The 24,850-nt window shown below is 39.4% G+C and overlaps 14 protein-coding genes and 3 non-coding genes across 17 annotated transcripts, besides 3 other annotated features; 6 read left to right on the top strand and 11 right to left on the bottom strand.

Annotated features, from left to right (window-relative positions):
- Positions 1 to 55: 55 nt before the first annotated feature.
- UTR4 (putative acireductone synthase UTR4) lies at positions 56 to 739 on the bottom strand (the record flags this gene model as incomplete). The annotated part of the gene is made up of 1 exon (NM_001178853.1): positions 56 to 739. One exon carries the CDS (start codon positions 737 to 739, stop codon positions 56 to 58), a length of 684 nt encoding a protein of 227 aa, NP_010876.2.
- Positions 740 to 1,223: 484 nt separating this feature from the next.
- Positions 1,224 to 1,565, top strand: CYC7 (cytochrome c; the record flags this gene model as incomplete). Its single annotated transcript, NM_001178854.1, has 1 exon — positions 1,224 to 1,565. The coding sequence occupies one exon, from the start codon at positions 1,224 to 1,226 to the stop codon at positions 1,563 to 1,565; it is 342 nt and encodes a 113-aa protein (NP_010875.1).
- A 179-nt stretch (positions 1,566 to 1,744) lies between these two features.
- On the bottom strand, positions 1,745 to 3,148 carry UTR2 (chitin transglycosylase UTR2; the record flags this gene model as incomplete). The annotated part of the gene is made up of 1 exon (NM_001178855.3): positions 1,745 to 3,148. The coding sequence occupies one exon, from the start codon at positions 3,146 to 3,148 to the stop codon at positions 1,745 to 1,747; it is 1,404 nt and encodes a 467-aa protein (NP_010874.3).
- Positions 3,149 to 3,769: 621 nt separating this feature from the next.
- On the bottom strand, positions 3,770 to 5,257 carry YEF1 (NADH/NAD(+) kinase; the record flags this gene model as incomplete). The annotated part of the gene is made up of 1 exon (NM_001178856.1): positions 3,770 to 5,257. The coding sequence occupies one exon, from the start codon at positions 5,255 to 5,257 to the stop codon at positions 3,770 to 3,772; it is 1,488 nt and encodes a 495-aa protein (NP_010873.1).
- A 616-nt stretch (positions 5,258 to 5,873) lies between these two features.
- GDA1 (guanosine diphosphatase) lies at positions 5,874 to 7,430 on the bottom strand (the record flags this gene model as incomplete). Its single annotated transcript, NM_001178857.1, has 1 exon — positions 5,874 to 7,430. One exon carries the CDS (start codon positions 7,428 to 7,430, stop codon positions 5,874 to 5,876), a length of 1,557 nt encoding a protein of 518 aa, NP_010872.1.
- A 422-nt stretch (positions 7,431 to 7,852) lies between these two features.
- Positions 7,853 to 10,723, bottom strand: GTA1 (Gta1p; the record flags this gene model as incomplete). The annotated part of the gene is made up of 1 exon (NM_001178858.3): positions 7,853 to 10,723. One exon carries the CDS (start codon positions 10,721 to 10,723, stop codon positions 7,853 to 7,855), a length of 2,871 nt encoding a protein of 956 aa, NP_010871.3.
- A 220-nt stretch (positions 10,724 to 10,943) lies between these two features.
- IES6 (Ies6p) lies at positions 10,944 to 11,444 on the bottom strand (the record flags this gene model as incomplete). Its single annotated transcript, NM_001178859.1, has 1 exon — positions 10,944 to 11,444. The coding sequence occupies one exon, from the start codon at positions 11,442 to 11,444 to the stop codon at positions 10,944 to 10,946; it is 501 nt and encodes a 166-aa protein (NP_010870.1).
- Positions 11,445 to 12,408: 964 nt separating this feature from the next.
- Positions 12,409 to 13,572, top strand: GLY1 (threonine aldolase GLY1; the record flags this gene model as incomplete). The annotated part of the gene is made up of 1 exon (NM_001178861.1): positions 12,409 to 13,572. One exon carries the CDS (start codon positions 12,409 to 12,411, stop codon positions 13,570 to 13,572), a length of 1,164 nt encoding a protein of 387 aa, NP_010868.1.
- Positions 13,573 to 14,403: 831 nt separating this feature from the next.
- FRD1 (fumarate reductase) lies at positions 14,404 to 15,816 on the top strand (the record flags this gene model as incomplete). The annotated part of the gene is made up of 1 exon (NM_001178862.3): positions 14,404 to 15,816. One exon carries the CDS (start codon positions 14,404 to 14,406, stop codon positions 15,814 to 15,816), a length of 1,413 nt encoding a protein of 470 aa, NP_010867.3.
- Positions 15,817 to 16,033: 217 nt separating this feature from the next.
- On the top strand, positions 16,034 to 16,492 carry TCA17 (Tca17p; the record flags this gene model as incomplete). The annotated part of the gene is made up of 1 exon (NM_001178863.1): positions 16,034 to 16,492. One exon carries the CDS (start codon positions 16,034 to 16,036, stop codon positions 16,490 to 16,492), a length of 459 nt encoding a protein of 152 aa, NP_010866.1.
- A 618-nt stretch (positions 16,493 to 17,110) lies between these two features.
- PAU2 (seripauperin PAU2) lies at positions 17,111 to 17,473 on the bottom strand (the record flags this gene model as incomplete). Its single annotated transcript, NM_001178864.1, has 1 exon — positions 17,111 to 17,473. The coding sequence occupies one exon, from the start codon at positions 17,471 to 17,473 to the stop codon at positions 17,111 to 17,113; it is 363 nt and encodes a 120-aa protein (NP_010865.1).
- A 971-nt stretch (positions 17,474 to 18,444) lies between these two features.
- Positions 18,445 to 19,120: a long terminal repeat (Ty1 LTR).
- Positions 18,727 to 19,059: a long terminal repeat (Ty1 LTR).
- A 120-nt stretch (positions 19,121 to 19,240) lies between the features above and the next one.
- On the top strand, positions 19,241 to 19,311 carry YNCE0004C. The gene has a single exon. It is a non-coding gene; the product is annotated as a tRNA-Gly (tRNA).
- Positions 19,312 to 19,411: 100 nt separating this feature from the next.
- SNR53 lies at positions 19,412 to 19,502 on the bottom strand. The gene has a single exon (NR_132165.1). It is a non-coding gene; the product is annotated as an SNR53 (small nucleolar RNA).
- Positions 19,503 to 19,767: 265 nt separating this feature from the next.
- On the bottom strand, positions 19,768 to 19,849 carry SNR67. Its single transcript, NR_132164.1, has one exon. It is a non-coding gene; the product is annotated as an SNR67 (small nucleolar RNA).
- A 500-nt stretch (positions 19,850 to 20,349) lies between these two features.
- On the top strand, positions 20,350 to 21,531 carry RML2 (mitochondrial 54S ribosomal protein RML2; the record flags this gene model as incomplete). The annotated part of the gene is made up of 1 exon (NM_001178865.3): positions 20,350 to 21,531. The coding sequence occupies one exon, from the start codon at positions 20,350 to 20,352 to the stop codon at positions 21,529 to 21,531; it is 1,182 nt and encodes a 393-aa protein (NP_010864.3).
- A 192-nt stretch (positions 21,532 to 21,723) lies between these two features.
- Positions 21,724 to 21,863: an origin of replication (ARS507; Autonomously Replicating Sequence).
- A 189-nt stretch (positions 21,864 to 22,052) lies between these two features.
- On the bottom strand, positions 22,053 to 22,823 carry VMA8 (H(+)-transporting V1 sector ATPase subunit D; the record flags this gene model as incomplete). Its single annotated transcript, NM_001178866.1, has 1 exon — positions 22,053 to 22,823. The coding sequence occupies one exon, from the start codon at positions 22,821 to 22,823 to the stop codon at positions 22,053 to 22,055; it is 771 nt and encodes a 256-aa protein (NP_010863.1).
- Positions 22,824 to 23,100: 277 nt separating this feature from the next.
- AFG1 (Afg1p) lies at positions 23,101 to 24,630 on the bottom strand (the record flags this gene model as incomplete). Its single annotated transcript, NM_001178867.1, has 1 exon — positions 23,101 to 24,630. One exon carries the CDS (start codon positions 24,628 to 24,630, stop codon positions 23,101 to 23,103), a length of 1,530 nt encoding a protein of 509 aa, NP_010862.1.
- Between the last annotated feature and the right edge of the window lie 220 nt (positions 24,631 to 24,850).

The following is a 24,850-nucleotide window of genomic DNA, read 5'->3' as shown; positions in this document are numbered from 1 at the left end:
TAATAACAACAACAAATAATGATTATACTGCTTTTAGCGCATATATACAGTTTTGTTAAAGAGTTTCAAAATTCTTGTATACCTGGTACTTTTGCCCATCGGGGACAGGTGCATTACCAGGTCGGGAAGCTAACCCAGTAGCTATTCCAACGCCGGCCGCTGCGTCCAATTCCAATGGATTATCGCTCAAGAACAGTACCTCGCTAGCCTTCGCACCGATATCCCGCAAGATGTTGGCGTAAGACTGTGTTTCGGTTTTCTTTCCAGAAGTGTTGATGTCGAAATAACCATCTATATAAGAATTCAAATCCAACGAATCATGCGCAGGCGCGTTGGGATCCTGAACATACCCGAACAGCAATTTCTGTGCCTTTACAGATCCACTAGAGTAGATAAACACACGCTTCTTCCTCTTGATAAAGTCAATAGCATCTGCATAAACGGGCGCCTTAATCTGCCCAGATTCGTATCCGTGAGCCCAGACGTAGCCTTGCAACTGTTTCAAGATTGGATCCTTCACATCCTTGGCCACCAACTCCAAAATATGCGCCTGCAACTGCTCCTTATTGTCGATGTGAAACTGCGACAGAATGTTGGAAACCGGGGAGTCCCTTGTATCCTGTTGAACCAATTGCGGCACTTTATTCGTGAAATAAGGGAATAAAGTCTCCTTCACGAACGAGATCGGGCACACTGTCCCTTCAATATCAAGCAAGTAAGTCGAGTAATTGTCTCCCATTTTTGGTATACGAGCTAGCAGGACCTTTTGCCCAATGACCATTCCATATTCATCCCACTCACCACCGTCATCGTTGGTATTATTATTATCATTCCGCTTGAAGAAAAAGAAACGAAAAAAGAAATGGATCAGCAGCCGGGTTATAGCGCCCCTTATTGAATTATTTTCCTTCGTGCCTTCTCTGAGAAGGGTCTGCAGTCCCCCGCCGAGGGGTCTTTTCCCACCTTCTCAAAGCTAATAGCGATAATAGCGAGGGCATTTATTCAAGTTCCAACTACTATAAGTGGCCGCAAGGGGCAAAGACAAAGGCACACAACATATATATATATCGTGTTGTGAAGCTCGAGAAGATTAGATCAGAATAGTTCTCTTTTTGTTGAGGTTGAAACAAAATCAAAGACTTATACAAGAAGATCACATACAAGCATTTATTCACATTACTTTAAGTAAACTTCAGTAAACTACATTACATCATAAACAAAACATGGCTAAAGAAAGTACGGGATTCAAACCAGGCTCTGCAAAAAAGGGTGCTACATTGTTTAAAACGAGGTGTCAGCAGTGTCATACAATAGAAGAGGGTGGTCCTAACAAAGTTGGACCTAATTTACATGGTATTTTTGGTAGACATTCAGGTCAGGTAAAGGGTTATTCTTACACAGATGCAAACATCAACAAGAACGTCAAATGGGATGAGGATAGTATGTCCGAGTACTTGACGAACCCAAAGAAATATATTCCTGGTACCAAGATGGCGTTTGCCGGGTTGAAGAAGGAAAAGGACAGAAACGATTTAATTACTTATATGACAAAGGCTGCCAAATAGGCTATGTCGTCGGAGGAGATATTTATTACTTTTATTATTCTAGTTTTTTACAGTTATTTATTAATTAATTATTTTTATATGCATGCGAATAAAAAGTCTATATTTAAGTTCTTTTATTTATTAATACATTTTTTTTTGAGAGTCCTGTGTAGCCTATTTGTTCTTAGATGCAGATCCTCCTATAAGACATAACCTAGGATGACACATAAAACAGTCAAACGCCAGTTTGCCGCTACGTTGGCACCTGCGTTATTACCGCTCATTGAGCTTGTACTGCTGGAGGCGCTTCCGCTTACAGAAGATGTTGTTTGAGTTTGGGAAGTGACGGAAGAGGATACGGAGGATACGACTTTATCTCCGTTCTTAGTAGCAGTAGAGGAAGAAGAAGAAGAAGAAGAAGATGATGATGATGATGATGAAGCGGTGGAACTAGTCTTACTACTCTTCTTAGTTGAACTGCTGTGATCGGATGACGTTTTGGAGGAAGAGGTTGCAGTTGAGGAAGAACTCTTTTGGGTGGAAGATGTGGTAGCTCCCTTATGTGGGTCCAAGCCAGATCCCTCATCACTGTCCATCATGACCTCATCATCGGTAATAGCAATGTCTTTGGCCAAAAATTCACTGGACGAAGTATACACATAAGCAGAAGTACCATTCTTCTTGGTATCGCTTGGTGGATCATAACATGTGATATTAACTTCATTGACAATAGCATAATAATATCCTGGGTTGCTGATATCGGATGCGTCCCAATTAATTTCACCACCAGACCATGCAATGGTTCCTGGAGCGTTGGTAGAATTACCACCTGGCCAAATGGAAATATCCACCTTGGATGGGGTTTGTGGGTATTGATATTTTTGGGTGGTGGCGTTATAAGTTTCGTTCTTGTACAAGGTTCTACCGACGACACCATCGATGGACCATGTTACATAATCTTCGTGCCAATCTAATTCGTAAGTATGGTAGTTTTCAAATGTATCAGTAGTGGAAATATTGGCAGAATTCGTGTAGTTCAAAACACTTTCCCAATAGAAATTGGTTTGAGCAGTTTCTAGATCAGCACCGACGAATTCGTAATCAAGTTCATCACCTGCGCCGGAATACAGAATGAACCCAGTGACCACACCAGCAAGATGTGACGTCTTTATTCTAGCACTGACCTTACCATACCAAACAGCCCTCGTGGAGGAAAGAACGGTACCACCACTGTTCTTGGGCATCGCCAAAATTAAACTTTCTTCATCATCATAATCCAAAACGTCACCAGTATACAACCAATCAGCCTCACTAACATTTCCTAAGAAAGTGTTAGCATTCCCCAACTTAGAGGAATAATCTTTGAATTTAGTGGATGAACTCTTGCAGATAGGTACAGGCATACATGAATCATGACTAAACGAATATCTTACATCACAGTTGTTCAGACAATATTGACCAGTACCACATTCACCATATTGTGAGCAACATGGTTTATCTTCGGGACATGCTTGAGTTGCATTGCAAAATGTAGCGGCCTCTACACGTACCACGAAGGAAAAAATACTGACTAAACAAATTAGCCAACTATTAACGATTGCCATTATTAATTATATAATTAGCTTATTTGCAGGACAATAAATAGAAGTTTTACAAAGGGAACAGGGTCCAACAGAAACCATAATCACCAGGAATGTTGTTCTTTTTATACCTCAGGCATGTTTTAAAAGCCTCTTCTGCAGTTTTAATTTGGAAACTATCCACCTTGAAGATTCCCACTAAATCTTCGAAGGACGACGATTTTCTTCGAGGTTGAAAAAAGTTTTTCAAGAATTTTCGCGCTTCTTCCTAATCGGGAATTTATCTGTCATAATTATAATTCCCTATTTGGGAATTGGAACGAAATATATGCTACTATTTTAAAAATTATTCTGCACCATTCCGGAAATAACCTTCCGGTGACTGCAAGTTAGGCAACCTTATCATATGGTTAACTAGCATAATTACAAACGCGCATGAGGAAATTTAGCGAAACTACCTGCCAAATGCGGCGCTCTGGTTCAACTGTTTCATTTCTCCATTTTGTATAGCTCTACTGGATCTTCTTCGACACTGCAAACGACGCAAGAGCATTCTTGAAGTAAAAGAGGTAAATACAAAGCTGTTTACAGGCTCATCATCCATTATGAACCCTTGACTACGGAAACGCAGGATGTGGGAAATCGTTAGATTGCAAAATGAGCCTGACGAGTCCGTTCAACAACTATTTCTGTTTCTGTTTCCGTTACGGATTTCCTCTCCTCATCTTGTGCATCTGAGCTTATGCATGAACTCTCGAGGGGATTACTTATGGTGTCGTTTCCATTTTTCGATGAGTCTAATCTATATTTTTCTTGATTTTTTGGCGAGAGAATATGTGCAAATGGCTTCTGCTCTTCGCGGTCATTCCAATTAAGATTTTTACTGATACTTTCAAAAAATTCACTGGCAGATGACTCGATAGTCGGTACCGAATAGGGGCTTGCAGTTATCACAACATAGTCACCCTGTTTCAATTCAACTCTATCTTTTCCGTCAAAATTCACCCACGACGTCCCTCTTGAGTTCATATCTACTCTAACTTTTAATTCCATGCTATCTGGTAAAATTATAGGCCTAAAGCTCAAAGTATGAGGACATATAGGCGTCACCGCTATGGCATTTACGCTTGGCGATATTAAAGAGCCTCCTGCACTCAATGAGTATGCCGTGGATCCCGTAGGCGTGGCAACAATCAATCCATCTCCCTGAACCTTAGTCATTAGTGAGTCGTTTCCATAGAGTTCTAATAGGGATAAACAAGGAGCTGGACCTCTATCTATGGTTACTTCGTTCAATACGTGATGTTCGGAGATGAAATCGATGTAACATATTTTTCTCCCAGTTGCGGCATCAATTTCTGGTTTATTTCTACGGTAGAGTTTGCATTGCAACCTCATTCGTAAATTAATACGAACCTCATCTGTTAAGATATGTTTCAACGTTTCTTTGAAATTTTGAAATTCAAAATTTGTTAGAAATCCTAATGATCCAAGGGCAAATGGAACAATCGGCGGAACATCTTTCGTGAATATAGATGAAGCAAAAAGGACAGTTCCATCACCCCCTAGTGTAATCATCAAGTCAAAGAATGAATCGTGTTTTTTAACAAATTCTTTTGACCAATACTTTACTCTGTTTTTACTGCAATTGCTGTCTTTGCAGAGGTCACCAACAGCAAACTGAGTTGACTTTTTAAAAATATCTTGTACATATACAGTTATTGAATGGAAATTGCGTAAGATCCATTCCACCACTTCTCTCATGAGAAATACAGTGGAAATATCATTAATATTGCAGATTATTATCAGGTTTTCAACCTGCAAGTCAACCTTAGCATTTATAAGATCCTTTCTCAAACGCCTTACATCGTATGCAGTATCAACATAAAATGGGTATAAATTACTCGTGTCCTCACCGACAATTGTTTCGCTCGATAATCTTCTGACCCAGTTTTTTGCATCATGATAACCGCACCTCATTAAGCCCGGTTCTTCGAAGTTGCTTAATACCTTGCCTTCCGCTAAAACTTTAACTGATGTCATTCTGTCAATAGTATCCATAGTATCCATCTCAGCATCTCCCTTGGTACATGTCTCCGGGGAAGCGTTAATCAGTAATCTATCAGTTTTCATATTCTCTTTTAGTAAAAAATGTCACGTAAGCAGATTTATTGAGATTGCACTATTTCCATTTCCCTTTCACAACGCTATAGAAGTGAGATGAATACACTAACCTGATTGTAGGTTTATTTATATATATAATATCAATAGCTAGCAGTTTATTAAACGACCTGAAATGCAGTTTCTTCGATCACCAGATAAGTCCGATTATCCTTTTGTTTTCGATTTTCTTGAGGACCGGTGTGATATCCACAATCACCCTAAAACTAAAACAAAGCCATATAGTCTTAAAACAACGGAACAATCCATAACAAAAGTATATTAAATTATCTCATATGTTCAAGATTATGAGGTCCTAACAGATAACTCTTCCAGTTCATACTCAAACACCTGAAGGCGTGGCGGGCTTTTACCAAAAATGGATAAACCTCGGAAGGCCTTTTCAATCCCCTGTCTTGGCGGCGGTGTTATAATAAACTATTGTGGGGATAATAGTGATTTTCATAACGTAAAAATCGTTTACATATTGTTCAAGGGTTATAGAATAGGACATATAACAGAATACATATCACCGCAATCTCCTCTTCCTTAATATACATGGGACGAAAAGCGGTGTCCATGTTCTTATTCAAGCTGATTGAATTTTACATTTCCAGTTATCAGCTTTCAACAATGGTAATGACGCACCTAAACACCAACCGATTTCTTTATTGGCAATTTTCTTTCCAGTTCTCAATTCTCTTTGTAATGGAATGTCATATCCCGTATGTAATAAGGACACTTGAAAAGATAAGTCCAAACAGAAGTGCGAGTCACTTTCCAATTCATCTAGGGACCCCGCAATGCCACTGAAGACACTATTCCAAGTTTCTTCGCCTTTACACACTATTCTTGCCAAATCGTTCAATTCATTCAAAGTAAAGGACAAGGGCATACCCAATGGACGGGTTCTGTCGTAGAAATAAGAGAAAATATAGATATCGTTCGATTCTTTGAATGTACGAACTAAAGAAGGTTGGTGAACCCCATTGAAAGAGCATGGTGGAGACTGGCACTGAGCATCTTTATTCAAAATTTCATCAGTCAGAAATCTACATTGTGCACCACTTGGCTCGTCCGGCCCTATAAAGTCAATGGTATAAGTTTCCTTGGATTCTAATGTAACCTTTTCATTTGTGGCATTAACTTTAGGCGGTAGGCATGGAGATGACAATTGATGAGTCTTAGTGTTATCACCCTTCAATATTTTGCCGTCTTTTAATGCATTTTCCACAAGAACAGAGTTAACTTTATTTCTTCCTTCCTTCAAACCGTAACCTAGATGAGAAAATTGGTACAAGGTGTAATTTTCATCACCAAACTTCAAATCAAATTTATGCTCACCATCGACCATTTTTTCATTTATTGGGAAAGTAGGCTCAAAAACAATTTGTGTAGACCCTCCGCCTAAGTCAAAAACGGCAGCAGTAGGTAACTTGGGGCCATTAGCACCGATATTACCTAATAGGTAGTTTGTAGTAATCCAGGCGAAGACACCTTCTTCATCACCGCCCATGATGGAAACACCATCACCTTCGACAACTGGGAAAGGATAGTCCTTCTCCAAATGATCCCTTACAGCGCTCAAAATTTTTGAAGATTTGGCATCACCCAAGAGTCTTAGGCCTGCAGTAGCTTTCACCGCAACGGGAGTACAACTTCTTGCCTTAATAGGGACATAGTTCATTGCTACTTTCAGTAATGGGTCAAGGGAGTTAGCGGCACCAACGGAATCGGTATCGAAAGAAGATAAACCAGGCTCTAACATGTCGAATTTTTCATCAAGTAATGTAGGTGGGGAAGTACAGACGTCAAACTTGTATATATGTACTCGGGAACCGGTAGAGCCGGCATCGATCATGATAACATACTTATGTTCTTCGCTGCATGTTTGACTTGTTTGTGACTTCACAGCATCGGCAAGCTCAGGATAGTTTTGTTCAGTCTTCGAATCTTGAAGGTAACCTGGTTCATCATTGACGGGCAAGATAGAGATGTCCTCCGGAGTTTTGGGAATACTAGCATTAGGAGTAACTGTACGTGCAATAGAAGGTGGACCGATGGAAGATGTTTTAATCAACAAAATGAGCATAATAACGGCAAAAGCACCGATAGCGAACCGGTAATTTCTAAAGATGGGCGCCATGTTTTTTGTGCGATGATGTCTTAATGTTTCTTCTCGAGAGGACCCTTAACTGTTCGCCAATAAAGATTGTTGATTGCAGTCCTTGCCCTTTTTATTAGTGCTTTCTCCTTAAAACCAAAATTAAATAAGCTTGTAAAAGAAACTGTTTTTATATTTGGAAAATCGAAGCACTATGCAAGGAATATTATTAATGTTGACAGTTATTTTTCATGTGTTATGTTTTTCATATTGAAGTTGTAAAAAGATGGGAAAAATGAAATTGAGACGAGACGCCAAAATAAAAAGAAAAAAAAAAAGAAAAAATGAGATTAATACCGTTACCCTATTGATGATTAAGAATAAGCTCAAACTGCTTTCATATATTATGTTTCATAATTTATATATCTACATATATACACGACCTGGAAGTATTATAATATTGTTCATGAGTCGTGACTGTGCGGGTTAAATAGATTATTCATACCGCTCTTGGACAACAGTTTTGACATTCTTCTACCGCTTGGACTAGTTGATGGAGTTGATGAATCTTGAATATCCGTGTCCGCATTAGCAGGTGATGATGCAGACTTGTGCTTAAACTTGGACCATGCAGAAGAAATGCTGCTGTTACTTTGGTTCCTCTTGTGAGAAGGCTTAGGGCTTGGTTCTTTAGCGGGAACCTTTGGACCCACAGGCACATCGAGGTGATACTGCTCCTCCAATGGAGGAGAAAGTTGATTTGTATTTGAATTCCATATGGAGTTGAAAGGTGGTGAAGAGGCATGGAAAGATCTTCGTGTAATGTTATCCGCCGTTGGTTGATGGTTCATTGTTAATATGTTCGAGTGTGAAGGTGTTAAAGTAGTGTTATTGCCTGGAACAATGGGCACATCGTTTGAGAGTCGTGGGCTCAAGTTTGGCACCAATAAATTGAAGTCACTTGATATCCTTGGACTAATGTTCTCGGTTTCATTGCCATTGATATTGTTCTGTAAGGAGTTTGCAGGTTGCGGAGCACTGTAGAAAGAACCACTGCGTACAAAACTTTGTAATGAAGGATCATTCAATGTAGCGGCGAGTAGACTCTGTGGATGCATAGGATTCGTATTGGTTGCGTTGGAGGTTTGTCGCAAATGAGAACTAGAATATGGAGATATTACTGGGTTAGCCTTATATGATGACATAGGTGTTCCAGTCGTAGAGAAAAGACTTTCATTTGTGCTGCGCACCTGGGGTTGCTGCTTAGTCCAGTAATTGTCAAGTTCGTCTGTAGTAAAACCCTTGGAATAATTGCTTATGTTATCAGGATAGTCTGTTTCGTCGTAGATCATATTTTGCAAACCACTGATTAAGTGGTTTGCATTATCGTATTCAAAAGCTTGATCCAATTCTGTAGATACTTGTTGATGCGAAGGTTGAGCGAATTGTGCGGTGGTCCATAAATTTGACCTTGAGTGACCATTAGTTGCTGTTGCTGTTGCTGTTGCATTAGCAGTAGCAGTTGTAGGTAAAGCATGTGAATATGAAGAAGGCTGTTGCTTGTTTTCGTTGTTCGATGAGATGTGATTGGAGAGCATTGATCGATTATCGGTGTCCTGTGTCAATTGACTCAATAGACTGCTTGAAGGTTGTATGGGTTCATTCGAAGGAGAGTACGAAACTGGATTGTGCAACCTCAACGGAGGAGCAGAATCAGCATTACTGTTGTTAATACTTTTGTTATTATTCGATATTAAATCAATGGACCCCGTTCTTGACATGTTGTTGGATAATGGTAATTGAATCGATCCAGAACTTCTGTTTTTTTCCGCGGAATTATTCGAATTGGTGGCAGCAAGCGAATCACCGTTATTCTTATATGGTTGAACCATTAATTTTGTTTTCAAATTCCGATTATTAAGGCTCATTTCATTAAATTGGTTTTCTAAAGCACTAATTTTCTTCAACAAATTTGACCTCTGCAATTTCCAGTTGGCCTCCAATTCTTGATCAATGCTTAGCTCTTGCTTAATCATTTTAATCAATGATGAGTCTGCATTCAATTTGGATAGAAACTCTTCACCAGCATTACTTAAAAATCCATTTTTTTCTAAAGTAAAATCATTGAGCTTCTTCAAAACAGCCGACAATTCTCCGCTAGCAATAGGTTTATCGTTTTCCACATTGGCATTCACCACTATGGAAGTAATCAATGATTTTTTGGAGGCGTTCAATCTCTTGTTAGACTCCTCCATCTTGGAAATTTCATTTTGTAAAGACTCAATTTCTTTGTTGATATTGGCCACAGAGGCATTGGATTCATTTAGCAATTTGAAATATTTCTCCTTTATGGTATCCTTAGACAACAGCTCGGTATCTTCCTGAGACCATTTCTGCATATCATTGCGCATTTTCGATATTTTTTCCTTGGATTTGTCGATTTTCTTGTTCAATTTTTCGATTTTCAAATCGGTCAATAGTTTAGAATTCTCCAATGACTTGATATTGGATTTCAAGGATTTCCGCAAGTCAATTTCGTGCGACCAATGTGTTTTCAAGTTATCCAGTTCTAGTTCTAATTCTAACTTCGATTCTTGAAAATCTTGCAAAAGCGAAGTTTGTTGGGACAACACATCGTGTAAGTCCTCCTGGGCGCAAATCAGTATCTTTTTCAGATCATCGATGGAAAACGAATCCAAATCCTTCAACGTAGTCAAAGATGTGTAAGCGGGTAGATTTGAACCATTATTGCTGGTGGCGCTATTAGTAATATTGGATGAGAAAGTAGACAGGGAAACAGAGGAGTAGTGAGAGGGCAACGGGGCGGGTTCGGACTTGGAGTTTCTGGGCTGCATAGCTGTGGACGATGTGATGGTGTTTCTTCTCCATTTTCTAGTCTTTAACGCTTCATTCGCCTCTCTCGCCTTCGTCATACAGTAAATGGAGGGTAGCTTATTGATAAAGCCCTTGTTGTTAATCGTTATAAAATCTAACTGGTACTGCGTCTCCGCCTCGAGACCCGTGATGGAGCAGCATGTGTAAAGGGAGTTTGGGTTGTTTGGGAAGATAGCCAATTGTGTGTTATTCAGATACAACAAATAGTGGGAAATGAAGTTTCTATCCGCACTGCCATTGTCCTCCGCTTTTACAGGTTCGTTCTCCCAATGAATGGTCACTGAATCCGTGGCTATTTTGTCGATAGACACTTTTGTTGCCGGTGGAGTTTTGATCTTCAAAGTGGAGACGATGCTGGACACAGGAATAGTGAGAAACTTATAGAGCCTATAAGAGAGCCACAGACATGCTAAAACCGTGGTTATTACAGAGACTGGCATCCATGCATGTGTTGGTAGTCCTAGGTAGGAGCGTAATGTGTCTTTACACGCTTTCCATTAACAATATTCCTTTTTTTTTTTTATTATTTTTTTTTCACTTTATCTTGTCCTTTTTAGCTTTACTCTACACTATTTTGCATTGTCGCACGTGACCAGCGACAAACTATGTAAGTGTGAAAGGTTGTCTACAAGCTAAAATACATACATACATATACAATGCCTATTTTAGAACGAAGTTGGCCCCTCTCAATTTTAAGTACTCCTGATCGACGCCGGGGGCCATCGGCTTTACGATTAACTGATAGATTTCTGCGTTGTGATACCGAATGTTGTTCGTAGGCGACTTGTAGAAGCCCTTCAACCCAGTAACATCGCAGTACTTCTTGGCAGGCCTGATAGACGGTGGCGCTTCCACGCTAAAGTACGTCGCTTTGGGCACAAGTCGCCTAGCAGCAGTAGAACTCTCTGCAGCTTTGTTAGCCTTGGTCAACAAGGCGTTGATCCGCTTGTTTTCGTCCGAGATCAACTGCCTCGCTGATTTGTGTCTTCTTGTCGGTTTCTTGTAATGCGCCGACTTGAATCTAGAGGGAAAGCCAATTTCATTGCGTTCGCCCACGCTTCTTAGAAACAGCAATCTCTCGTCGCCCCCGTCATTATTATTGTTATTATTACTATTATTACTGACGCTACTATTGCTGCTATTGCCCCTACTACCGCTCATTGTTTCGACTTTCTCACGCTGATGATGATGACAATTTTAACCTTCCCCTAGGTCACAACTTTTTTTCCCTCGTTCGCTTCTTTACACTTCCATTCCTCACCGTCTCAGCGCGGAAGAAAAAAAGCACGCTAAGTAAACCCAAAGTAAGCTAAGCTTAACTAAGCCGAACCTGGCCTAGAATTCTCTCTAACTCATTCTTTCTTTCATCTACTCACTCGCCGAAGAACAGGCACAGACTAATAAACTATGCAACCAGAAGGTAGTCGTCGTCATCGATATTCATCGAATATGTGCGGCGACAGGGCCTTCCTTCGCACAGAGAGCCACACGGCACGCCGGGGTAGCTGTTTCCTATTTTTTTTACACACGGCCCCAAATTGTTATTACTATTCTTTTTTTCTTCAACGCAACCAATACTTCTTGTTGTATATGTGCTGACAAATCATGCCAGCGGCAGGCCTGTGCAGCACGTGACCCACGCTTGGCCCGCTATGAAATGTCACGCGAAACGGACCCTTGCCTTTTTGGCGACGGCACTTCCCCTATCTGGAAAAAGCCGAGCATGCACCCGTACCCCACAAAGCTTCGCTTCCGGTTTCCGGGCAGCAGCGCCGTTTCTTTTTTCCCGCTGCTTCGCCCTTTGTATTACTCATTGCGCACTTTTTCACTTGCCATATTCGTTCACCGGTTTTTCTTTTTATTTCTTCGTCTTTTTTCGTCTTTTTCTTCACTGGATATACGCTTTTTGCATTTGCAATAGCACATATGTGTATATATATAAGCAAGTGTTGAGCTTGCCTGTCAAATCCTCCATGTGTCCTTCTCGTCTATCTTGTTCTGTCTGGTATAGAGTAATACTTACATACATATACGTACATTGTTTCCGCTGGCTAGTTCGTAACCACCTCCTTTCCTAGGCTTACACTCACTTTTACTCCCGCACACAAACGCAAACATAAACACAATGACTGAATTCGAATTGCCTCCAAAATATATCACCGCTGCTAACGACTTGCGGTCAGACACATTCACCACTCCAACTGCAGAGATGATGGAGGCCGCTTTAGAGGCCTCTATCGGTGACGCTGTCTACGGTGAAGATGTTGACACCGTTAGGCTCGAACAGACCGTTGCCCGCATGGCTGGCAAAGAAGCAGGTTTGTTCTGTGTCTCTGGGACTTTGTCCAACCAGATTGCCATCAGAACTCACTTGATGCAACCTCCATACTCTATTCTATGTGATTACAGGGCTCACGTTTACACTCACGAAGCCGCTGGACTGGCGATCTTGTCTCAAGCGATGGTGGTTCCTGTGGTTCCTTCCAACGGTGACTACTTGACCTTGGAAGACATCAAGTCACACTACGTCCCAGACGACGGTGATATTCACGGTGCCCCCACCAGATTGATTTCTCTGGAAAACACTTTACACGGTATTGTTTATCCATTGGAAGAACTGGTCCGCATCAAAGCTTGGTGTATGGAAAATGGTCTCAAACTACATTGTGACGGTGCCAGAATCTGGAATGCCGCTGCACAATCTGGCGTGCCATTAAAGCAATATGGGGAAATCTTCGACTCCATCTCCATCTGTCTATCCAAGTCTATGGGTGCTCCTATTGGGTCCGTCTTGGTTGGGAACCTTAAGTTTGTCAAGAAGGCCACCCATTTCAGAAAACAACAAGGTGGTGGTATTAGACAATCTGGTATGATGGCTAGAATGGCTCTTGTAAACATCAACAACGATTGGAAGTCCCAATTGCTGTACTCGCACTCTTTGGCTCATGAATTAGCCGAATATTGTGAGGCAAAGGGCATCCCGCTAGAGTCTCCAGCAGACACCAACTTTGTCTTTATTAACCTGAAGGCCGCTAGAATGGACCCAGATGTCCTTGTTAAGAAGGGTTTGAAGTACAACGTTAAGCTAATGGGTGGTAGAGTCTCGTTCCACTATCAAGTCACCAGAGATACTTTGGAAAAAGTCAAATTGGCCATCTCCGAGGCCTTCGACTATGCTAAAGAACATCCTTTCGACTGTAACGGACCTACCCAGATTTACCGTAGTGAATCCACCGAGGTCGACGTTGATGGCAACGCTATCCGCGAAATAAAAACCTACAAATACTGATGCGTTCCAGTTGCATCATGTGTATTGTTAGGGTTTTTGTTTTAGGATTGCTACCCTCTTCCTTTTTTTCATACATTACAATAATTTCGTGGCATTGTAGATTTAACGGCTTTCTTTTGCATCAATGATTTTTATATTCAAATGGGTTTTTTCTTTTTTCTGTTTTGTTATTCAAGGATATTTCAACTCTCACACCATAATTATAACTAATTATGTCGGCACATTTGAGAACCAATGGTTAGTTTCCAGCGCACCTAGCGACTAACTACCCTATTATGGAGGGACGAAGGTGGTCTTTCTGAGGGAAGGAGGAAAAAAAGGTAAGAACCTCTTTTCTTTGTTCCCCATTGAGAGATCGACTGAATATGTTTGGTTTTTTTGGTACTTGATTAAAGTTTACAACGGTACGTATCCACGTGGAGAAGCACATTTCTTTGTATTCTACGATACTACGTATTAAGATTGAATGTACCCATGTATATTCTCGCAGGGTTTCTTCACAGGATTTCGACGTACACCTTTTATACAAATATATATATATATTTATATGTATGCGTAAGAGTCTAAAAAACGTTCACTTTAATTCCTTTTTTGCTTTTACTACTATTGTCTTTCTTCTTTCATTTGTCATCATGCAGTGAATGACTGAAACAATAGAGACAGGTATGAAAAAGAAAATTTTTTTCTTTTCAAACGGTAACGGGGGCAACGCGTCGCGTTCCTGAACAGCTTAATCTATTGCACGTATAAAAGCTGAGAACAATACGCTGACATAGCACCCCATTTTTTTTTCTTATCTTCACTTCAACAACCCCTCATCCGTAATTGTAAATGTCTCTCTCTCCCGTTGTTGTTATTGGAACCGGTTTGGCCGGGCTGGCTGCTGCCAATGAATTGGTTAACAAGTATAACATCCCTGTAACCATCCTCGAAAAGGCTTCCTCGATCGGTGGGAACTCTATCAAGGCCTCCAGTGGTATTAACGGTGCTTGCACCGAGACTCAACGTCACTTCCACATCGAGGACTCCCCACGCTTATTTGAAGATGACACCATCAAGTCTGCTAAAGGTAAAGGTGTCCAAGAATTAATGGCTAAGTTGGCCAATGATTCTCCCCTGGCTATTGAATGGTTGAAAAACGAATTTGATTTGAAATTGGACCTATTGGCTCAATTGGGTGGCCACTCTGTGGCAAGAACTCACAGATCGTCTGGGAAGTTGCCTCCAGGTTTCGAAATTGTTTCTGCCTTATCTAACAATTTGAAGAAATTAGCTGAGACTAAACCAGAGTTAGTTAAGATTAACTTAGACAGTAAAGTCGTAGACATCCATGAAAAGGATGGCTCCATTTCTGCTGTAGTGTACGAGGACAAGAATGGCGAAAAGCACATGGTGAGTGCTAACGATGTCGTTTTTTGTTCTGGAGGGTTTGGCTTTTCTAAGGAAATGCTTAAAGAATACGCACCCGAACTGGTGAACTTGCCAACAACAAACGGGCAACAAACAACTGGTGATGGTCAAAGGCTTCTGCAGAAGTTAGGCGCTGATCTGATTGACATGGACCAAATTCAAGTTCATCCAACTGGGTTCATTGATCCAAATGACCGTAGCTCAAGCTGGAAATTCTTGGCTGCCGAATCCTTAAGAGGTCTTGGTGGTATCCTATTAAACCCTATTACCGGTAGAAGATTTGTCAACGAATTGACCACAAGAGATGTAGTCACTGCAGCTATTCAAAAGGTTTGTCCTCAAGAGGATAACAGAGCACTATTGGTTATGGGCGAAAAAATGTACACAGATTTGAAGAATAATTTAGATTTTTACATGTTCAAGAAACTTGTACAGAAATTGACATTATCTCAAGTTGTTTCTGAATATAATTTACCAATCACTGTCGCCCAATTATGCGAGGAATTGCAAACATACTCTTCCTTCACTACCAAGGCTGATCCGTTGGGACGTACCGTTATTCTCAACGAATTTGGCTCTGACGTTACTCCAGAAACTGTGGTTTTTATTGGTGAAGTAACACCGGTTGTCCATTTCACCATGGGTGGTGCTAGAATCAATGTCAAGGCTCAAGTCATTGGCAAGAACGACGAAAGGCTACTAAAAGGCCTGTACGCGGCCGGTGAAGTTTCTGGCGGTGTTCATGGCGCCAATAGGTTGGGTGGTTCAAGTTTGTTAGAATGCGTTGTCTTTGGGAGAACCGCAGCTGAATCTATTGCCAATGACCGCAAGTAACGAATTTTATAAATGAATCATTTCTAAACGATTTTTTAATAGTATATAAGTAGTATTAATATTATTATTATTTTTTTTTTTTTTTTTTTTTCACTTTCGAAGTTCTGCCGGAAGAGCTCATCGACGGCCAAGAAACATTTTACATAAAAGTTATTGAGTTGAAAATTGAGTAAATATTCTCTCCAAAAATCAAATTGTACGTTTATATCACCAAACTATGAGCTTGAGGCCTTGCTTCGTATCATTGATAGATGAATCTGATAAACCTATATTGATTTACGTCCCTAATGAGGCGGAGAATGAGATGAATGATGTACTCAAATATAACGTGCTTTCTAACATATCGTTAGATTATTTTGAAAGTGCTTTGGTTGAATGGCATTCTTTAGATTCCAAACCTCTTCTGAAGTCAATTTTTCAATTGGAAGGTGTCTCTGTATTTGCTATGTTGATTAAGCAGACGGGCCTGAAGATTGTCATTGGATTTGAACAAAAAAGCCTAAGTGGAGCTGATGATGAATTTGAAGCAATCAATCAGATTTTCGAAACCGTAAGAAAAATCTATATACGTGTCAAATGTAATCCTTTACTTGTTAGCGGTGACGAAAAGTCCATTATAAAAAGCTTGGAAAGAAAATTTGATGAGTTGTTTATTTCAACTGAAGTTGAATTATAAATGATAATTTATTAGTCGATTCTTTCACGAATGAAAGCAAAATTTAATGTCACTGCTTTGGAGTGAGAGCGATTCAGAGAAGTTATTAATGTCTAATATGTCCAACTTGGTGACAGTTTCGCCTTGCCTAATTAGCGGGGATCAGGTGCCGGTAGTATATCTCAGATGACCGTGACAATCAAACTTTCTACTTCATTCAAGTGACTGTCAATTGTCATGCTGTTCATGAATAAATAAGATACGGAGACAATTAAGGCGATCGCTTTGACTCTACTGCTAACGAAAATTGTCCGAATTGAACAGATGTGGAAGCAATCACTATACGTTACTTCATAATGAAGATATTTGTTGGCTTTCCGAGATATAGACTGATCTTTGTCACTTCATATCCGGCACGGCAATTTTTACATGGGATGGCTCGTCATAAAGATACTGCGACCTTTGGAAAGTCTGAAATAAGTGCTAGGTTATGGTTACAACGAGAATTGACAGATATGATGTGATTGTTCACGTATGTACGTATAAAGATATTTATACTACCAAAAAAAAAAAAAGGGTTTTTTTTTATTTCATTATCTAAGTTTCATAGCATTTCCTTCATTAAATTGGCGTTTGTCTCTAGTTTGCGATAGTGTAGATACCGTCCTTGGATAGAGCACTGGAAATGGCTGGCTTTAATCTGCTGGAGTACCATGGAACACCGGTGATCATTCTGGTCACTTGGTCTGGGGCAATACCAGTCAACATGGTGGTGAAGTCACCGTAGTTGAAAACGGCCTCAGCAACTTCAATTGGGTAGGTTTCAGTTGGGTGAGCAGCTTGGAAAGAGTAGTATTGAGCCAAATGAGCTCTGATATCAGATACGTAGACACCCAATTCAACCAAGTTGACTCTTTCGTCAGATTGAGCTAGAGTGGTGGTTGCGGAAGCAGTAGCAGCGATGGCGGCAACACCAGCGGCAATTGAAGTTAATTTGACCATTTTATTTGTTTTGTTTGTGCTGATATAAGCTTAACTAGGAAGAGAAGAGTGGAGGCATATACCAAAGAGAGGTAACCAAAGCAGTTCAATTTATATGAATTTCTCGGCCAGCTTCTCTTACATGAACGAGGGGCCACCTTTCACCTCATGAACATTATTGTTATTGCTATTGTTATTGAGATGCCTTTACTCATGAACGATCCATTTTTGGAGGTCTCGTATAAGAGGGCGCGGTTTTGAGTTAATGATACTCATTCGTATATTCAGAATGCAAGAATGTGCTTACAGTGGAGACTAGTTGAACCTTTTTTGAGTCCCTGAAATATTTCCAGTCTGCTAGCTCAGCAGTTGAGTCGAAGTAATATGATATGAGTGTTCGTTCAGAAACCACTGTTCAAGCGTTGACCTTAAACGGGATATCGGAGCTTGGCCTTTTTTTCCCAAATTAGAAACATGCGTAATGTCGATTAATTTTGAATTAGCGTCGTCTGGTACTATATGGGTGATCAAGAGTTGTCTACTATGTGAATCAAACGAATAAGGGATAATAATCAGTAGGACGAAGCACGCGTTAGATAATTAATGGCACATTGTTTCAAGGAATTAGTTTTTGCAGCCGTTTAGAGCTAGCTATAATGATAAAATAGTTCGTTCATATACTCCGGTGGGATCATTGCAGAAATTGAGAAAGAAAGAACGTTGAATATGACATACGTAGGTAAACGAAAATTTATAGACTAACCAGGTTCAAGGCATTCTTTGATCCATTGACCTCGTTGATACCTCTACTATTTTCGATCATTACTACTAATAGAATAACAGCAATAAAATTTACATAGATGATCATATTATATGTTAATGGTGAAGAAATTCACCTCCGACCGTGGTATGTCAATGTGAGATATCACAAAAGTTACTGAATTTTGATCCGGATTTCACTGCCACTATTTACTTAGATTCAGATTTGAGAGTGAAAAATGGGTGAATTTTGAGATAATTGTTGGGATTCCGTCTGTGTTGAAGGCAATAATATTAGGTATACAGGATATACTAGAAGATTTCCTCGAGATTATAGAAATGCCCAAAAGGAAGTCGATAGTGCTACATAATTATGTAACTTCATCCTCCTTCCTTTTATACTTTGTCGTTCGCTACCCTATTACATTATTAATTCTTGCATTTCAGCTTCCTTTAAATTTGATAGCTGTTTCCCATCGTACTTTTTGTCAACTAATTCTGTCCTATATGATAATTGAAGAGTGGGTGAATTTTGAGATAATTGTTGGGATTCCATTTTTAATAAGGCAATAATATTAGGTATGTAGAATGTACTAGAAGTTCTCCTCGAGGATTTAGGAATCCATAAAAGGGAATCTGCAATTCTACACAATTCTATAAATATTATTATCATCATTTTATATGTTAATATTCATTGATCCTATTACATTATCAATCCTTGCGTTTCAGCTTCCACTAATTTAGATGACTATTTCTCATCATTTGCGTCATCTTCTAACACCGTATATGATAATATACTAGTAACGTAAATACTAGTTAGTAGATGATAGTTGATCTTTATTCCAACAATAATACATATTAATACTATATACATAAGATCAAAGATGAAACTTGCTTCTTATTCCAGCAAGATTCTATATGCCATGATATACGACGAATAATATTTTGTGAATCAAGTTGATACTCCAAGGTTATGTTCTAATCTATGTTCTGTGGGTTCTTTATTTTTTGAATAACAACAAATAGTAAGCGCAAGTGGTTTAGTGGTAAAATCCAACGTTGCCATCGTTGGGCCCCCGGTTCGATTCCGGGCTTGCGCAGCTTTATTTTTTTAATCCATTCATTTCATGAGCAACTGTCAACTAATTCCAATACGAAGAGCCTAATTCTTTGATAGTTCCTTTTCTTTTCTAGTTTAGATTTCAGAAAGCGTAAACAACAATTTTAATCATCGTATTCAAATTTACATCGAACACGTTCATGATTAGCATGGAGTGTAATCATCATCAAAAAAAAAAAAAAAGAGGAGTGATAATGGCAATTAAGACAATTTTTTATATAACAGTAAGAATTGATATTGAAACCAAATTGTGCTTAACAAAAAAAACTAGGTCGAATGGATATTTTTCTTAATCCAACCGTACCGCTGTGTACAAATGAGGCAAAAGAGGTAAAATGTTTGAGAAAAGATTCCTTTCTTCAGCAATCCTTTTCTTGCATTAAATACATGTTCCTTGAGAAAACTTTTGATGTTTAATGTGTAAATATCTCATTAATTTCAGAATTTTCAGTGTTTGTTGTTTGTAAAATCAGTCATTTCAAAGATCCGCTTGGGGCGACAACTTAGTCATCATGTTAATGAGATACCAACAAAAAACTGTACTTGTAAGTTGTCTTTATCATCTCTAAAGGAACAATAATGCAGAAGAGAAAAAAGTAAAGAAAGTAATACACAAACATCCCCCTCTTGGCTTTATAAGCATACGCAAACAGTATAGTTCGAAAAAAAAAGTATTAGTACGATCTATTTTTGTTTGTCAGGAACTCCTGTTCCTTAACACATTCTATAGAAATATCTATATGTTACCATCCACGTACAGGTTGAAGCGCTTGGTATTTAAGATGAATAAGTATATTCTACGGTTAAATTTGAATAGAACCTCTGTTCTTTAAATACTCAAAAAAAATTTTCCATGCAAAAAAAAGACTACGCGAGGTGGAAAGTTAGGGCTTGAACCTATAATTGAAAGAGAAAGGGAACGTATGGGAAACTGAAAGCGAGTTCTAACTAAGCAAAAGAGAACGTTGTAAACTAGTCCAGAAATACGCAGAGAAGATAATTTAAGTGTTTATGAAAGATGTTGGTGCTAGGGTCTCTTAGATCGGCGCTGTCGTGCAGTTCCACAGCATCGCTTATTAGTAAGAGAAACCCTTGTTATCCATACGGTATACTCTGTCGAACTCTATCTCAGAGTGTTAAATTGTGGCAAGAGAATACTTCAAAAGATGACTCCAGTTTGAACATTACTCCACGATTACTAAAGATTATACCTAACGATACTGATATCGTGACTCTTGAGAAGCAGGATGAATTGATTAAAAGACGTCGTAAACTTTCGAAAGAAGTGACCCAGATGAAGAGGCTAAAACCCGTCTCACCTGGTTTGAGATGGTACCGTTCCCCCATTTATCCATATTTGTACAAAGGTCGTCCGGTTAGAGCCCTAACTGTTGTTCGAAAGAAGCACGGTGGTAGAAATAATTCAGGAAAAATCACTGTCCGTCACCAAGGTGGTGGCCATAGAAATAGAACGAGGCTGATAGACTTTAACAGATGGGAAGGTGGTGCACAAACGGTGCAAAGGATTGAGTACGATCCGGGTAGATCCTCTCATATCGCCCTATTGAAGCATAATACTACCGGCGAATTGTCTTATATTATTGCTTGTGATGGGTTACGCCCAGGCGATGTGGTCGAATCCTTCAGAAGAGGTATTCCTCAAACTTTACTGAATGAAATGGGCGGGAAAGTAGACCCTGCTATCTTGAGTGTTAAGACTACCCAAAGAGGCAACTGTCTACCTATTTCCATGATCCCCATAGGTACTATTATTCACAACGTTGGCATAACACCCGTTGGACCTGGAAAATTTTGTCGCTCTGCTGGTACATATGCCAGAGTCCTTGCGAAATTACCTGAAAAAAAGAAAGCTATTGTTAGATTACAAAGCGGTGAACATCGTTATGTGTCTTTAGAGGCTGTCGCTACCATTGGCGTGGTCTCCAATATTGACCATCAAAACAGATCTCTTGGTAAAGCCGGCAGATCAAGATGGTTAGGGATAAGACCCACTGTTAGAGGTGTTGCCATGAATAAATGTGACCATCCTCACGGTGGTGGCCGTGGTAAATCCAAGTCTAATAAATTATCAATGTCTCCATGGGGACAACTGGCAAAGGGGTACAAGACTAGAAGGGGTAAAAATCAAAATAGAATGAAAGTAAAAGACAGACCAAGAGGCAAAGATGCAAGATTATAAATAGGCTAATTTTAGTAGAAAAGAAGCAACATAGGGACCTTTTCTTCGTTGTTCTGGTTACATTTATCTGTACTATATAATTTTGCACAGCCTGTAGACAATGCCGCTTGTCCACAATCATGTAAATATAAATATTGAAACTTTTCACTTGTTTAAAATTTATGGCAAACCACTTTAATACTTTTTTCTTTTTAGGTACAATATTTACATTTTGATACTGTCCATCAGATTTTAGTCACTAACATCTAAGTTAAGGAAGTAAGAGATTCAGACTCCGGTAAGGAAAAAAAAAAAAAAGAAAAAAAAAAAACAAACTCTGAAATGAAAGCATTAGAAGAAAAAGTTATATCTCATGTACAATTTGAGCAAATTTGGACCGATATGATTTGAGGTTGTATGATAAGAAGTGCTATTTATGATTGTTTAAAAAGATGTTATTTTATTAAACAATTATACAAAATATCCTTTTTTTTAATAATGGCTTACATATTTTTGAAAAGGGTCTTGTTCTGCCTGAAACTTCAGAATATAACATCGTCTTCTTGATCAGCAACCAATGTTTCACCTTGAGGTTCCTCATCAGCAGCTACTTCTGAAGCATCTTGTTCTGCTCTATCTCTCTTCAATTTCATCTCAGCATCCAATTTTGCAGTCTCATTTTGCTTCTTTTCTTGGACCTTTTTCAATCTATAAAATTCTTCTCTGTCCAACTCATCCAACTCACTGTTAATGTAAGCAATTGTGTTTTCAGTTCTTGGGATAATAACGTGTTCGATAGCATTAACCCTTCTGTTCGTCACTTTAATCACTTCATCCAAAATAATAAATGCAGTCTGTAAAGAGGCTAATTCAACTAAAGTTTCAACGGCTCTTGAATAGATTTCCTTGGCTCGTTGAACCTGTTGACCACCTCTACCTAAACCAGTTAATCTGAAATCATTAATTTCAGGGTCGATGTAGGACTCAAATTGAGACAAATACACACCACTAACGTTTTCTTGACGTGCTCTCACTTTGAATCTTGCAGTAGAGACACTTTCTTGCACTTGATAGCCAATGTTTTCACCTGTTGCATAGGAAACTTCGGCCAAGGAAAAGGCAGCAGTTTGCATAACTCTCCCCATCTTTTGCTTAGCATCATCAATTCTTTTGGTAATATCTCTGAATCTCTTTGTTAGGGCTTCAGACTTACGCTTTAGTAAAGAATAACCTTGGTTGGCACCTTTTAACTTGGTCTTCATCAAACCCAGCGTCATACGCGTAGGAAAGACTTGCTCTCTATTACCAGACATTTTTGAACCTTTTTCACAATGCTGTTAGGAACCTATGTACTACAGATGCTGATTTATTCTACTGCTGCTTCATCTAACCTTTATCTGTACTGCCATTGTCTTTTAACAATCCCCGTTCCTAATCAAATTTGCATTCGGGTAACAAAAAATCAGGTGAGTAATATCAGTAATAAAAAGCACTATTGTTAAAGGTGTAACTGCGGCAATTGTTAGACGATCAAAGTTCGTGTTTAGAATAAATACAAGAATATAAATAAACACTTTTGTTACATAGGGTTTAGTATGTAGGCTTAGTAACCCAATCGGTGGAGCTCATCTGTGACAGCCTGCTTAAGGCACGGGCAAAGGCAAATCTTTCTTCATCAAGAGCAAACATCTGCGATTTCTTGGCAATCTCTTTCGAAAAACCGTGTTTCTCAACCATCTCATCTACCATACCAGTATCGACGCTATCAGGTTCTTTGGTTGTTGGGCGTAACTCAAAATCATTAAGTATCTGTTCAGGTTCCACAAACAAGGAAGAAAAATCCGCTGCACCCGTAGTGGCCAGTTTCCCGCCACTGTCATATACAGCATCTAAAAATGTAATAAATCTTCTCACTTCATCACGAACGTAAATGGACAAATATGGAATATCGGTCACTATAAAGGCTTCAAAATTTTTTGCCAACGTCAAGTAATCTCCTGCGGCCAAAGGCTCACCACACAACTGCTTGAAAGTAAACTGCGCGACTCGAGGTGGGGTACACTTAGGGACTTTGAACTCTCTCCCCCAAATAGTTAATGGATAATCATAAAATGTCTTATGCACCGTGTGTGAATCAGTGGAATCATCGGTGTGGGAAGCCTGTGCGAAATAGTTATACCATTCCTTAATATGAGTTTCTCGACGGGTTTTACATTCCTTTGATGCGTATTTTATGCTCGTATCGGATGGGAAATAGTAAACTGAGGACACAGGTCTTGGAATCTTACGGTAATCTGTTGGCGAATTCAAGAAGATAACCTTAGTTCTATGCTTTATCAGTTCAATACAAGGAATAAATGATTGTCTTTGAACACCGTTGATATACAACTCATCTGGATGTCTATTCGAGGTTGCGAAAAGTACGACACCATAATCATCGGATAGTAAGGCAGTCATCAGCCTTCTCAATATCATTGCATCTGCCACGTCAGTGACTTGAAACTCGTCAAAACAAAGAACATGCGAATTATTTGCAATCTCTGCGGCCAAAAATGGAACCGTATCGATCTCTTTTCCTTTTGCATCACCTAGTTCTTTCAAATTTTGCTCTCTAACAATTTCATGCGACCTTTTGTGAACATATTGCATAAACTGGTGAAAATGTATTCTCTTTTTTGTTAAATGATTGGGAATTGTAGTATAAAAAAGGTCCATCAACATTGTCTTTCCGCAGCCAACATCTCCATATAGGTAAACTCCTCGAGGTATCGAGTTACCAATTTTGGATACATCCACATACGCCCCAATGTTCTTAGGTTTGCCACGGCTAAATACGGATTTAAGACCATTCAACCAACCGCCAACTTGGTCGACAGCATTGGGTGTCTTGACAACCGGAGGTACATATTTAACCAGTGAATCATACAAATCCCCTAAGGAAGAGATGATACCACGCTGATATGTATCATCCCGTAGCTTCCCCAACTTCACCAGTCTGTCGTACTCTTGCAAGGGCGTCAGACACTTATTTGACTTCGTAGATTGATACCGACAAATGCGAAAGCTGCAATGCTGCACTTGTCGGAAGGTTCGAACAGCATTGGGCTTCAAAGCGATCATGATTTTAACCAGCAAATACTATGTTTCACTGCTTTACCTATTTATTCTTTGTTCTTTCGGAGCACCCGCAAATCAGAAGAAAGGAACTTCTCCCTCCCACTTTAAAGTAAATCCGGAGATTCCCGTTATTACCTTACATATCGAAATATGACCCATAAAAGATGTGTAAAATTACGTAAGACAAAGGAACTCGGCACACCTATTGAATAGGTAATAGTGG

The sequence above is a fragment of the Saccharomyces cerevisiae genome, chromosome V (assembly GCF_000146045.2).
Source record: "Saccharomyces cerevisiae S288C chromosome V, complete sequence".
Classification (NCBI taxonomy): Eukaryota; Fungi; Ascomycota; class Saccharomycetes; order Saccharomycetales; family Saccharomycetaceae; genus Saccharomyces; species Saccharomyces cerevisiae.
This window is presented reverse-complemented; position numbering and strand designations above follow the sequence as displayed.